The sequence below is a fragment of the Ceratotherium simum genome, chromosome 9 (genome assembly GCF_057802395.1).
Source record: "Ceratotherium simum simum isolate JZ-2026a chromosome 9, ASM5780239v1, whole genome shotgun sequence".
Lineage (NCBI taxonomy): Eukaryota > Metazoa > Chordata > Mammalia > Perissodactyla > Rhinocerotidae > Ceratotherium > Ceratotherium simum.
This window is the reverse complement of record NC_141908.1, coordinates 56762434-56775577: the sequence shown is the minus strand read 5'-3', so window position 1 is coordinate 56775577 and position 13144 is coordinate 56762434. Positions and strand designations below refer to the sequence as shown.

Here is a 13144-nt window from a genome sequence, read left to right as displayed (position 1 = left end):
TTTACAGATAAGGAAATAGTCTCAGAGAGGTTAAATGACTTGTTCACTTTCACATAGAACAGCCATATAAAGGACAATGGTCATCTGATTTAAAATTCAGATTGTCTTTAATTATACACAGTGCTTGGAGCTCAATAAATATGGGTTTTACAAATAAATTGAAGCAAGCCTATGATATATTAGAAAACATTTCACATGTTCATTTGATCATTCTCTTCTTCCTATTTGCTTGACCTATAAACCCCCTTAGACTTGGCCCCTGAAGGCAAATAAATGCAGAACGGAAGGAGGGAAGGAAGGAAGGAAGAAGGGAGGAGGGAAGGAAGAAAGGAGGTAAGGGAGAAAGGGAGGGAGGGAGGGAGGAAGGGAGATTTAAACTAAATAACTCATATCTCCTCCTCCCCTCCACCTCCACCATAGTCACTGTCTCCATGGCAGAGAAAAAACAGAAAACTGCAAGGAAAGTGCTTTCTGTGTGTGTAGGTGATATTGAAAATGGTCCCATTCTGGCTAAAGGCAGGGAAATTCTGGCAGAGTATCTGGCAGCTTTATGTCAACAACTTTATACTGGCTTATGGACAAACTTCCTAAGGCATGAGGGGGAGTAGTAAAGAAGGGGAAAGAGAGGGTGACAGAAATAACATCTCGTTCTAGAAGGCAACATGTTGTAGGGAATGATCATCAGTTGTAGAATTAGATGACCTGAGTTCCTGTGTGAGTTTGGGCAAGTTACTGAGTATCTTGATCTCTAAAATGTACATAACATTCCTCCCTGAGGAGTTGATGTGCGATTCAAATGAAGAAATGAAGTGAAAGTGTCTGGCACATAGCAAGTCCTCATTAGATATTAGTTTACTTTGAATCAAATTCAGTGAAGGAGTTTATCTTGAAAAGATCTGTAAAAATCAACTCACTGATTCTGTACCTCTCCTTAATACCATTCCCACTGTTTCTCTTTTTTGAGAGTGAGATCACGGCATTAGCTTCTACAGCGTTCTGAAGTACTTTATTTATTTATTTTTGCCCCCAAAGCCCCAGTAGATAGTTGTATGTCATAGCTGCACATCCCTCTAGTTGCTGCGTGTGGGATGCGGCCTCAGCATGGCCAGAGAAGCGGCGTGTCCGTACGCGCCCGGGATCCGAACCTGGGCCGCCAGCAGTGGAGCGCGCACACTTAACCGCTAAGCCACGGGGCCGGCCCTGAAGTACTTTTGTTACTAGATACATACCCAGGTTCTTTACCAGCCACACGAGAGGGGCCAAATAAAATTGGAATGCCAGGCTTATGGCAAGGAAAGAGTTTTTATTTCGGGGGATGTCAGCTGGGAGATAAGAGCTCTCAAATTTGTCCCATCTCCCCGAAAAATGGGAGGCAAGGTGTTTTAAAGGTTGTGAGGAATGTGGCTGCTTATAGGGAGGGGGAGCCTGTGGCCTTGCTGGTCTGCGCTTTCCCACCAGCCTGCATTTGGCCTTGAGAGGCTGCTAGCAAGGAGGAGGATGGCAAGATAAGGGAATCGCAGATGGGCGTCCTTCAACCATCTCCGTGGTTGATGGCGGATTCTGGCACCAGGGAGCCAAGGAGGTTTGAGAAGCTTTAGCTTCTTGATATTCTCTGGATATCAGTTTCCCTGTAACGAACCTCAAGAACCGGTAATTAGCAACTTTAGAGAAGCAGGGAAGGAGGATGAGTGCTTTTGGTTTTAACCCCATATATGCTGGGTTTAATGCAGGGGAACTGATATCAGGGCCAGCATCAGGAGGAGCACTCTCAAAAGATCCCCAGCCTTTCCTCAAACAGACTTCTGTAGGACCATCTCACCAATTTGCATTCATGGCCAGTTATGTCAACAGAGCAGTGGGCACAATTTGAGCTTTTTTGTATGAGGCTACTAGGCCCTCTGGCCCCTATGTTCCCACTGGGCCCATCCTAACAGACATACTTACATCTGTAGCTGACAGAGTTCTAGGGTCAACCTGAGATCCTTGCTACAGACATATGTGTACAAAGAAATTGACTTGTATCCTGCCTACCTCCAAATGTGAGTGTGAGCATTTACCTTAAATTCTAGATATATCAGAATTTATTAATTTTTCATTGATCAAAGAAGGAATACAAAGATGATTTAGACACGGTTCCTGTATCATCGCCATCATAGTCTGTTGCTTCACTTTATGTCTTCATAGATGTGACCATCCCTAGTCCAAGCTTGATTGAGACTGTCTTACAGTTAACTCTGAAAAGTATCCCTTCTGAAGTTAAGATACTAGTATCAACAACTCCATACTCAGTCTCTACGGCTGAAGAGAAAATGTTACGATCAGGAACGTGCAGGAAATGTGGAATTTGGTTCAGTGATATTTTAATGTTCTTAACCCTCTCTTTGCCCCCAGGTCATGCAGATGTATCTTCCATTTTGTGGAATTGCCATATCTAATGCTCAGCTATTTGCTGCCTCAAGGAAAGAATACGAAAGAAGCAGGGTGAGTAGAAAGAAACACTGCTGACAACCCTCAAAGCTCTCTGTCAAAGTGTCTGTGAGTCATTATGTCTTTTAAAAACAACAGATGATGTTTGAATAGTCCAGGAATCTTTTTACTTGTCTAATCCTTCAGGTCTATGGTTGTTTGAATAGTCCAGGAATCTTTTTACTTGTCTAATCCTTCAGGTCTATGGTTGAAGTTCCCCTTTAAGCAATAAGCCCAAATGGAAGTGGATACAAATTCTCTGTTGTTTGGAGGAGATAGTACCAGCCTCTTTTAAAAAGGAAATTAATTTCACCTCAATGCTGTAAGGCAGCAGATATATTCTTACTTACTTATGGCTTTGAAACAATAACACAATTTAGTGATATTTTTACAATTTAGTTCCTTTAGGAAGCAAGGCAGTTAGGAATGATTTCACTCCACCTCATGAATTTTGTTTTTGAATTGAAAGGTTTTCTGGAAGAGCATCACAAGATAACTGAACAATAATGCAGACACTATTTTATAGGATTATAAAGAAACATGCATAGAGGGGTTGATCTCATACACCTTCACTAGTTATAGAGCTAAATAGTAAAAAAACAAAGACCAACGCTCAAAAAAATGCTAAACTAGGGGCTGGCCCAGTGGTGTAGTGGTTAAGTTCACGTGCTCTGCTTTGGCGGCCTAGGGTTCGCAGGTTCAGATCCCGGGTGTGGACCCACACATGGCTCATCAAACCATGCTGTGGTGCCATCCCGTATACAAAATAGAGGAAGATTGGCACAGTTGTTAGCTCAGGGCCAATCTTCCTCAAAAAAAAAAAAAAAAGCTAAACTATTAGAGAGTAAATTATATTAGGCTCACTATACTTTTAAATATAGGAAATTGCTGTCACAATTTAGAAACATATTTGACAAGAAGATGTTCCAAAAGGTTGGAAACCTTCAGTTAATCTGGTAATCAAATTGATTAAAAATTTTCTTTGCTAACATTATGATTTATGAATATTTCACAGTAAACAGATGAACACAATTGACTACTACATCCATCTTCTTTACCATAGCATACCATACCTTTCTCTGACTTGGATCCTGTTTTCATCATAAGCCATATGTCCTAGCATTATCCTCCCTTCATTTGACACTTCGGCAATATAGTTCCCAATTTCCAGCAAACAAACTGTTTGTTTCACTTTCTCATACAGTTAGCCACGTTTCTCCCTCTGCTTTTCCACCTTTTTCCTCCCACTGCCCTTTGCCTTGCATATCCTTCAGGACCCAGCTCAGTCTTCCAGTCAATCTTTCCTTCTTTGTTTATTGTTTTGCCTTGTATATACTGCCATTGTTCTATTGTGGAAACTTATCACACTGATGTAATTTTTTTTTTTTTTGTGAGGAAGATCAGCCCTGAGCTAACATCCATGCTAATCCTCCTCTTTTTGCTGAGGGGGACCGGCTCTGAGCTAACATCTATTGCCAATCCTCCTCCTTTTTTTCCCCAAAGCCCCAGTAGGTAGTTGTATGTCATAGTTGCACATCCTTCTAGTTGCTGTGTGTGGGACGCAGACTCAGCATGGCTGGAGAAGCGCTGCATCAGTGCGCACCAGGGATCTGAACCCGGGCCACCAGTAGCGGAGTGTGCAAACTTAACCGCTAAGCCACAGGGCCGGCCCCCACACTGATGTAATTTATTGATGGCCCTCCTCTCCAACTACAATTTGAACTCCTTAAGGGATGCTTGATGTATTATTAATCTTTGCATTGTCATATATGACACAATTCATTTACTCATTCAACAAATATTTATTGTGTGGTGGTCTTCAGACACTGTTCGTCCAAAGTCCCTGCCCTCATAGAACTTACTGTTCTAGTGGGAACAATAGATAACAGACAAGCAAACAAATAAAAAATAATATAGTATCAAGTAGTGATAAGTACTATGTAGAAAAATGAAGTGAGATAAAGGGATAGAGACTGGTCACTGAAAGATAGTTTGGGAGGATGTTTATTTCAGATGGTTATCAAGAAGGTATCTATAAGGAGATGATATTTGAGCAGAATCCTGAATGAAATGAAGGAGCAAAGCCACACAAAGATCTGGGAAGAGCATTCCAGGCAGTGGAAATATCAAGTGCAAAGGCCCTGGGGCAAGAGAAACTTGGTCCATATCTAGAGAGCAGAGAGGAAAGATCTTGAATAGCCAAAACAATCCTGAGAAAGAAAAACAAAGCTAGAGGCATCACACTTCATAAACTATACTACAAATCTATAGTAATAAAAATAGCATGGTTTGTTATTGTTAGCAACTCCTTGTGACCCTGTGTACAGAAGAGCAGAACCCTACCAGGTCTTTTTGCACCATCCTCTCATCTTCTGGTGCTATATCAGACAATGCTCTGCTGCTATTCATAGGGTTTTCATGGACAATTGTTTTGAAGTGTGTGGCCAAGTCCTTCCTAGTCTGTCTTAGTCTGGAAAACTCCGCTGAAGCCTGTCCACTGTGAGTGACCCTGCTGGTATCAGAAATACCGGCGACATAGCTTTCAGTATCACAGCAACACGCAGCTGCCACAGTATGACAACTGACAGAAGGGTGATGTAGTTCCCTGACCAGAAAATGAACCCGGGCCATGGCAGTGAGAGCGTCGAATCTTAGCCAGTAGACCACCAGGGCTGGCTAAACAGTATGGTACTGGCATTAAAAATAGACATATAGATCAAAGGAATAGAATCAAGAGCCCAGAAGTACACCCAGGCATAAATAGTCAACATATATTTGACAAGGGAGCCAAGAATACGCAATGGAGAAAAGATAGTTTTTCAGTAAACAGTGTTGTGAAAACTGTACATTCACAGGCAAAAGAATGAAATTGGACCCCTATCTTATACTACTCACAAAAATTAACTTGAAATGAATTAAAGACTTAAATGTAAGACCTGAAATTTTGAAACTTTTAGAAGAAAACATAAGGAAAGTGTTCCAATGATTTTTTGGATCTGACACAAAAGCACAAGCAATAAAAGCAAAAATAAACAAGTGGGACTACATCAAACTAAAAATCTACTGCACAACAAAAGAAACAATCAACAAAGTGAAGAAGCAACCTATGGAATGGGAGAAAATATTTGCGAGCCATATATATCAAATAAGGGGTTAGTATCCAAAATAGATAAGAAACTCATACAATTCAACAGCAAAAAACACAAATAATCCAATTAAAAAATGGGCAGAGGATCTGAATAGACATTTTTCCAAAGAAGACATACAAATGGCCAACAGCTACATATGAAGATGCTCAACATCACTAATCATCAGGGAAATGCAAATCAAAACCATAATGAGAGATCATCTCACACCTGTTAGAATGGCTATTAGAAAAAAGACAAGAGATAACAGTGTTGGTGAAGTTGTGGAGAAAAGGGAGCCCTTGTGTATTGTTGATAGGAATGTAAGTTGGTGCAGCCACTATGGAAAACAGTATGGAGGTTCCTCAAAAAATTAAAAATAGAACTACCGTATGATCCAGCTATTCCACTTCTGAGTATATATCTGAAGGAAATGAGACCACTATTTCAAAGAGCTATCTGTACCCCTATGTTCATTCACAATAGCCAAGACATGGAAACAACCTAAGTGTCCATCGATGGATTAATGGATAAAGAAATTGTGGTATAAAAATATGATAGAACATTATTCAGCCATAAGAAAGAAGGAAATCCTGACATTTGTGACAGCATGGATGGACCTTGAGGGCACTGTGCTAAGTGAAATAAGTCAGACAAAGACAAATACTGTATGGTTTCACTTATATGTTGGATCTATGAAAAGCAGAACTCATAGACAGAGAATAGGATGGTCATGGCAAGGGGCTGGAGGGTGGGGGAAATGGAGAGATACTGGTCAAAGTATACAAGCTTCAAAGTATAAGATGAATAAGTTCTGGGGATCTAATATTCAGCATGGTGACTATACTTAGCAATACTGTATTTTATACTCGAAAGTTGCTAAGAGAGTAAATAATGTTCTCACCACAAAAACGTGATTATGTGAAGTGATGGATGTATTAATTAACCTTATTTTAGAAATCATTTCACAATATGTATATCAAATCATCATGTTGTGCACCTTAAACTCACACAAAGTTATATGTCAATTCTATCTCAATAAAGCTGGAAAAAAAGAAAAAGAAATAATATGGTTGGGACTAGGGCAGTGAAAAGTGAGAGATTCCCCCCAAATTAGTGGTGAAATATACAAGGCTTACTGATGTGGGAAACAAGTGAAAATGACTTTTGGCTGGTACAGCTAGTAAGTTAACAGTTGGATATGGAAGTCTAAAGTTTTAAGATGTCAGGACTCGACATTAATATCTGGGAACCATAAGCATATAGGTGGTATTTAAAACTAGTGTTAATCTGAGGGAGAATGTGTGGATAAGAGAAGGGAAGAGGTCCAAGGATGAGATCAGCAGCAAAAGAAGGTCACTAGAAGAAGGAGGGGGGCGAATGCAAGTGAAATCAGGAAGCAGGGAGTGTTCAACTGTGTGGCAGGCGTCCAATGTCTCTTAAATTACATATCATCCTAGATTTTTTTCTCTTTTTCTCCCATTCTGGAGCTAGTCTGCATTGTTATTTGTGAAACTTTTATCACTTGTTAGTAAAGCAGCAATTTTTAATTAGAAACAATAAAATTACTATAATGTGATTTGTCAGTGCAAGACTCAAGGCACAATTAGTTTTTCCTCTGAGATAAATGTTCTCGTATATGGGTCCCAGAGGCCCTATCCATGCAGTCACAACAAATTGAAAAGTTAAATAATTGTTCAGTTAATATGATCCATCTGAAGAAATAGCGTGGATGATTAAGGAAATAATGTTTTCCCCTATAACAACAGGGAATTTTGTTGGTAATTACCCAGACAATTGCCTCGTTTTTAATGTTATATTTGAATGTTAAATTATTGCACATTGACCTCTTTCAGTGATTTGCTATCCAAATGCCAAACTGTCAGGACACACTTCAAACTTTTTTCACCTCCTGGTGTTTCTCTTTGCTCTGGGATCGTAGAGCTATCCATGGCCCTTAGCCATATTCACAAGTTCTCTTTAGAGAAAATGCTACCAAGGCTATTTGGTCCTCTTCTGGATGTTCCGTGAACTAGACTCATTTCATGGATCTTCTAACTCATTCAAATGCTTTTCTACCTGAATAGACTCGGAGAAGAAATTTTGACATGTTTCAAATCGTTTCAAGACAAATCAAATTCATTCCTACCCAAGTTGAAAATTAGTGACCTCCCTGGGATGGTGATCAACACCATCTACCTGAATCGACGTGAAAACCCATGAAAACTAATGAGATGCTTTTGTGAGGGATCAGACTTGAGAGTGCACATCTTATTAAATTCTACTGAGTAAAGCACCCTCTGGCCAATTCACTGGCTGTGTAATTTTCTGATTGCTCTCTGATAGAAGCATAATATCTACTACGTGTACATAACCCACTATTCTTAAATCTCTGGAAACAGCCATGTAAATAAAAATTCCAAATAAATATTATTTCAATGCAAAAATCACAAGCTGACTTAGCTGGATAAAATAACAGGTTACTACAATTTCATTTTTAAATGAGTTCACAGTTTTCTAGTTAGAATTTAAGGGTTCTTTTCCTTTAATTTGTGTGCTTTTCATTCTGTTCTTTTAACAGAAATTTTAATAGTGTTTTCTTTTCTGAGATATATAATAGTATTTAAATATTCGCCTGGACAGATTGGTATGCAGCAATACTTCTTGTGTAGAGGGATTAATGGGGGTTTTATATATTTTTTGGAAGGCTCTGAAACTTAATTAGCATTCACCACTATAATTCTTTCAGAGTTCTGTGAGAGATGTGTGTTAGTGAAAATAAGTCTCAAGTTTGATCACGAAGCTATTTTTTCTTTATGGTGAGGAAGAGCTGCTTTGTAATTTTCTGAAATAAATGTGCTTTGGAGAAAATCAGGTATACGTTATTTAAAGAATGTTGGCTTTATACCTAGTCGCATGGCAGAAAAAACTACTGTAGGAGGGGAAAAAAGCCTATCGCTAATGACTATATGAGATCATGTGGTCATTAGCTTTATGGGATATAGTCATATACCTATATGTGGGATTTATATGGGATTATGTGGACAGGCACTCTTCTCAAGTTGTATTTTGCAGTTGAAAACTGTGTTATAAAACAAAATGATGGAAATATGTCAAAACAATCATAAACGCTTTAAAAATCAGCCACATAAAAATATTTATATTTTATTATAGCAAAGACTAAACGCAATCTTGAGAGGAAAAAAAAACCATTTTATTCAGTCCTATATCCACCTAAATACATCCATTTCATCTTTCCTAGGCTTTGCTAGAGGTGGTTAATGACCTCTTTGAAGAACAGACTGACTTGGAGAAAATTGTCAAGAAAATAATGCATCGGGCCCAAACTCTGTTGAAATGTGAACGCTGTTCTGTTTTACTCCTGGAGGACATTGAATCACCAGTAAGTCATCTTTTTTCTGTCACGTAGAGTTGAAGACTGCATTAATGGAATAAAGTTTAGTTTATTTATAATAAGTTTGTGAAATCGTGACTTGAACCATTCTCTTCATGCTTCTTCAAACCGTGAGGTGACTTTTTTTGAAATTAAAGTTTTTTATTTCCTTTACATGTATTTCCTTTTCAACCTTGTTTTTCTGTCACCTTGGAAACATAGACTCTTATGCTGATGGGGACCTTAGAGATCTGCCCAGCCCAGTGTATTTATAGCTGAGGGAAGTGAGGATTCAATGGTTTGCCCAGTCTCACAGAGCTGAGTAGAAGATAAGTTCAGGTGCCAGTCTCCCGTCGTGTTCACCCAGCAGGGGTGGGCCCTCAGCATCTATGGGTATGGATTGCAGTCCTGAAAATGCTCCCGGCCCTCTTATGGGGAGGAAGAAGCAAATGAACGCCCGAAGTAGCAGTGCCCTTTGCTCTTGGAGCCTGGACAGATTGTACCTGAGCTGAGTGGAGAGAGTGGCCTCAGCTGGGCTGTGCTCTACAGCCGAGGTTTGTCTTGCTGCTTCTGAAGCACGGATTCCAGGTTGCGTTACAGCTGCTCGGGACCTGTGGACCCCTGCACGGAGCATGCCAGACAGGCCGAGGGGGCTCCTTTCCTCTTTCCGCAGGGGTTTCTCTTACCCGAAAGGCTAGTTCAAGGCCTCAGGCCTGCCGCACCCTGGCTTTCAGGTTCTGTTCAGCCCTCTGGCTCTTGGGGGAAATCTGCTGGGTAAATACACAACAATATTGAAAATAATGATCATCATCAATCTAACTTCTTGAAAGTTAAATGTCTAAACCCTCGGCAGCAATTTAATATCTTTGTTGTGAACTCTCTTCAAAGACCAGGAATTGTGTAGCAATTAAGTGCTGTTTTAATACCTCGGAGAGTGATATTTTACTGTACTTTCCTTAGGAAAGGTTATTGTCTTTGCCTTTAGGTTTGTTTTCCTCAAAGAATAAGAACCTTGGGGTAAATTTTGGAGATTTAATAATAAGTATTGTAAAACTTACAACATTAAGTTAAAAAAAACTGTGTGTGTTTAAAATGTTTAGGAGTATTTCCCCATATTTTAGCAGAACTTGGGGTTATTTCTATTTCAGCGGGTGTTGAAACAAACAAAAGCCTTGCAGTTATACTGTGATTGTGTAAAACTCAGCTAAACCTTGGGAGAACACACACACACACACCCACACCCATACCTATGGAGAGCTTCTGGACACTTTGTGAAGCACTTGAGTTCATTTAATCCTCATTGCATCCTTATGAGGTATTATGGTCCTCATTGTACAGATGAGGAAATAAGGCTCAGAGCTGAGTGACTTGCTAGAGTCTCCCCCACCGCTTGACCCTAAAGCCCCTGAAGGAATGGGAAGGGGGTGCTCATTGGTGCCTGGCGGGTGGTGGGCTCTCACTAAGCAAAGGCAGGAAGGGGCGGCTGCTGGGGCTTCAGCTGCCAGGATTCCCTGAGCCCCTCCCGGGTCCCTGTGAGGGCAAGCGGCTGGGGGGTCAGGTGGAATCTGGGCAAGGACAAACTCACTGTTTGCTAGCTCAGTTGTAAGCGGACATGAAGGTAATTTAAACCAGTTTAGGGTGGTCATTCTCACTAATCTGCTAACATGGACTAGTTTTCATACTGTCGTCTAGCTCTTTGGCAAATCAAATGAAAAAGTACAGATGACAGAAGTCGATATGGAAGGTGGGGGCAGAGCTGGAGGGAACAGAAGGGACAGTAATAGCTTCATGGTATAAAGTCTGGAAGGGGGTCAAAAACCATTATCTAGAGGAGGTGGCACAAGCCATAAAAGTGTTGGTATCACAACTAAACATTCTAAGACTGTAATGATGGGGTCAGAGAAGAACTTTCTGGGCCACTTCCCATCATTTCTTCTCTTTACCCCTCCCCTCCCCCCTCAAAGTGAGAATGAACTCCTCTAATTCAGAGCGGCAAGATCTGGGGGTAAAAGTGAACTATTTGCAGAAAGAGGAAACTAATCTGCTCAGTATTGTTTTAGAAGCTGTGAAGGTTTTTTGCCAAGGCTGCTGCCTGGGGAGGTGGCGAGACAGTTGAGGGTGGGAGTGGGGGTATATATATGTGGCATTACCATGTAGAAAACCCATCAGTGCCATATGTCCCTAAAACACACTTCTCACCAAAGGTTTCTCACAACTTCAGACTTAAAGGGGCTGCTGTTCCGTGCACTACCCTAATTGTCAGATAGAAATTACAGGATGGAAACCAGATACAGTCACACCACGTACAAGAGGAGAAGCTGGACTGAACAGGACACCAGTTGCCAAAATCTGGCACCAGCACAGTGGTTTTAACAAGCAGAAAATCACCCAGAGACAAAGTTCTCTGGCTGGGACTTCCCCCCTCCCCATCTCAGAATGTTGCACGGATGCATTGATATTAAAAACCTTTGTCATCTAGATTTAATGAGGGGTTTGAATGATTTTCAGAGAGGGGACCCAAGCAACACCTATAAATACTATTTGATTTTATTTTACTGACAAAGAGCAGACCTAGATAGATTTCTATCCAAAGATGAGAAAACAAAGGTGGAACTTGACAACATGATTTTTAATTTCTAAAAGTTCATATGGAAAAATAAACATGTATAAGTAGCCAGAAAATTTGTTAGAAAGGCCACAAAGATGAAGAATGGATGAGGTTTTGCCTGTGAAGCTGTTAAAATGTGTTATAAAACTAGAGATTAGTTCCTCATAAGCAGCTGAACAGAATAGAGTCCAAAGACCCCAATACATGTGGAAACTAGTAAAGACTGTTCTCTTACTTGTAGAGTTTAGAAAATTATTTATAAGAAACAAAAGTGTGTTGGAGGACTAGAGTTTCAGACTTGAAATGACAAGGTTTTTTTACTGAAAGTTTTTCAACAATAAAGATGTTTTTATAATTATGAAGGAGTAGGTATAAGATCTCAACATCACTGAGCAAATCCAGAATTCAAGTATACCTTTCTCTTATTACTTATGACTTTTCTTTCCTTATCAGCAGACTTATCACTAGCCAGATGCTTCTTAGACATTCCCAATCATCTTTGATGCCCCTGGTATGCATGATGAACAGCAAAGAGCCTTTTCTGATGCAGAGTGCTAGTTCCAGTTTTAGATGTGTTGTAGCCAATAGTTATCTACATAACATAAAGCAAAAGTTGTAGGAAAAAAGATTGATATCAAGGTATTAAGGGAAGCCCCACCCCCCACCCCTCTCCCCAACATTACAGTCAGCCTGGTATGTTGCTTCATGGGAGGGATTACACAGAATACAGAAACAAATAGCTAAATTCTGAGCTTGTGAGTTCCAAAGTGGGCTTTTAAATTGTATAGCAAGATTGTTATTCTTGAAAACCAAGACTTTTTCATTTGCAACAGCCAGGCTTTCCTAAAGACTTGGAGGAATCAGAGCCTAAAGTTATGCCCAAAGCAATAGATTGGAAAGAAAATAGATGAAGTTCTAGACTCTCCCACTCATGGATTGCCCAGACTAAGGTGGGAGTGTCAGAGAGGAGAATAGTAAATGTGGAGTATTCAGCTTTCCTAACCCTGCCCTGAGACTCAAGTCCCCACATAGTGGTGGTAGTGGTAGTGGGGGTGAGGGGTTTGAAAGTTCCCCCAGACACCAGGACAAGGAAAGAGACTAGAGGTGGCAACACAGGGGGAGCTATGGGGCAGTGAGCGCCCAACAGTTTTTCTGAAGCCCCAGACGAGCATGAGAAGCAAATACAGTTTTCCTGTTTCCTGACAGAAGCTAACAGAGGGAGGGCTGGGACCTGAAGAAGACTATCAGGATGAGGGAGGCACAGAGGATGTGACCCAGGCCTGGAGACCCATAGGGGCATGGATATTTAAGCATATGTGCTGTTAGGGATGACTATGCTGAGGACCAGCAAGGCTGTCTCAGCTCTTAGCAAAGGCCCCTCACCCAGCCTGGGTGAGAGGATGACCATAGATCAGCTCCTTTGCTCTAAAGAATCCAGAAAGTTGCATGTCACCCTGATGAAAATGTCAATATTAAATGAGTTTAAATCCAAAATGACTGAGAAAACCTAAAGTGGCTGAGTTTAACTAGAATCGTCTCTTTTGCGTCTAT

The 13144-nt window shown here is 40.5% G+C and overlaps 1 protein-coding gene across 1 annotated transcript in view; it reads left to right on the top strand.

Moving 5' to 3' along the window:
• Positions 1 to 2394: 2394 nt before the first annotated feature.
• The window catches only part of PDE11A (phosphodiesterase 11A), a 255806-nt gene continuing 245056 nt past the window's right edge, over positions 2395 to 13144 (top strand). Inside the window, exons 1-2 of the mRNA XM_004426667.3 lie at positions 2395 to 2481; positions 8854 to 8994. Coding sequence (XP_004426724.2) covers positions 2395 to 2481; positions 8854 to 8994 — 228 coding nt within the window. The remainder of the gene's footprint in view (positions 2482 to 8853; positions 8995 to 13144) is intronic.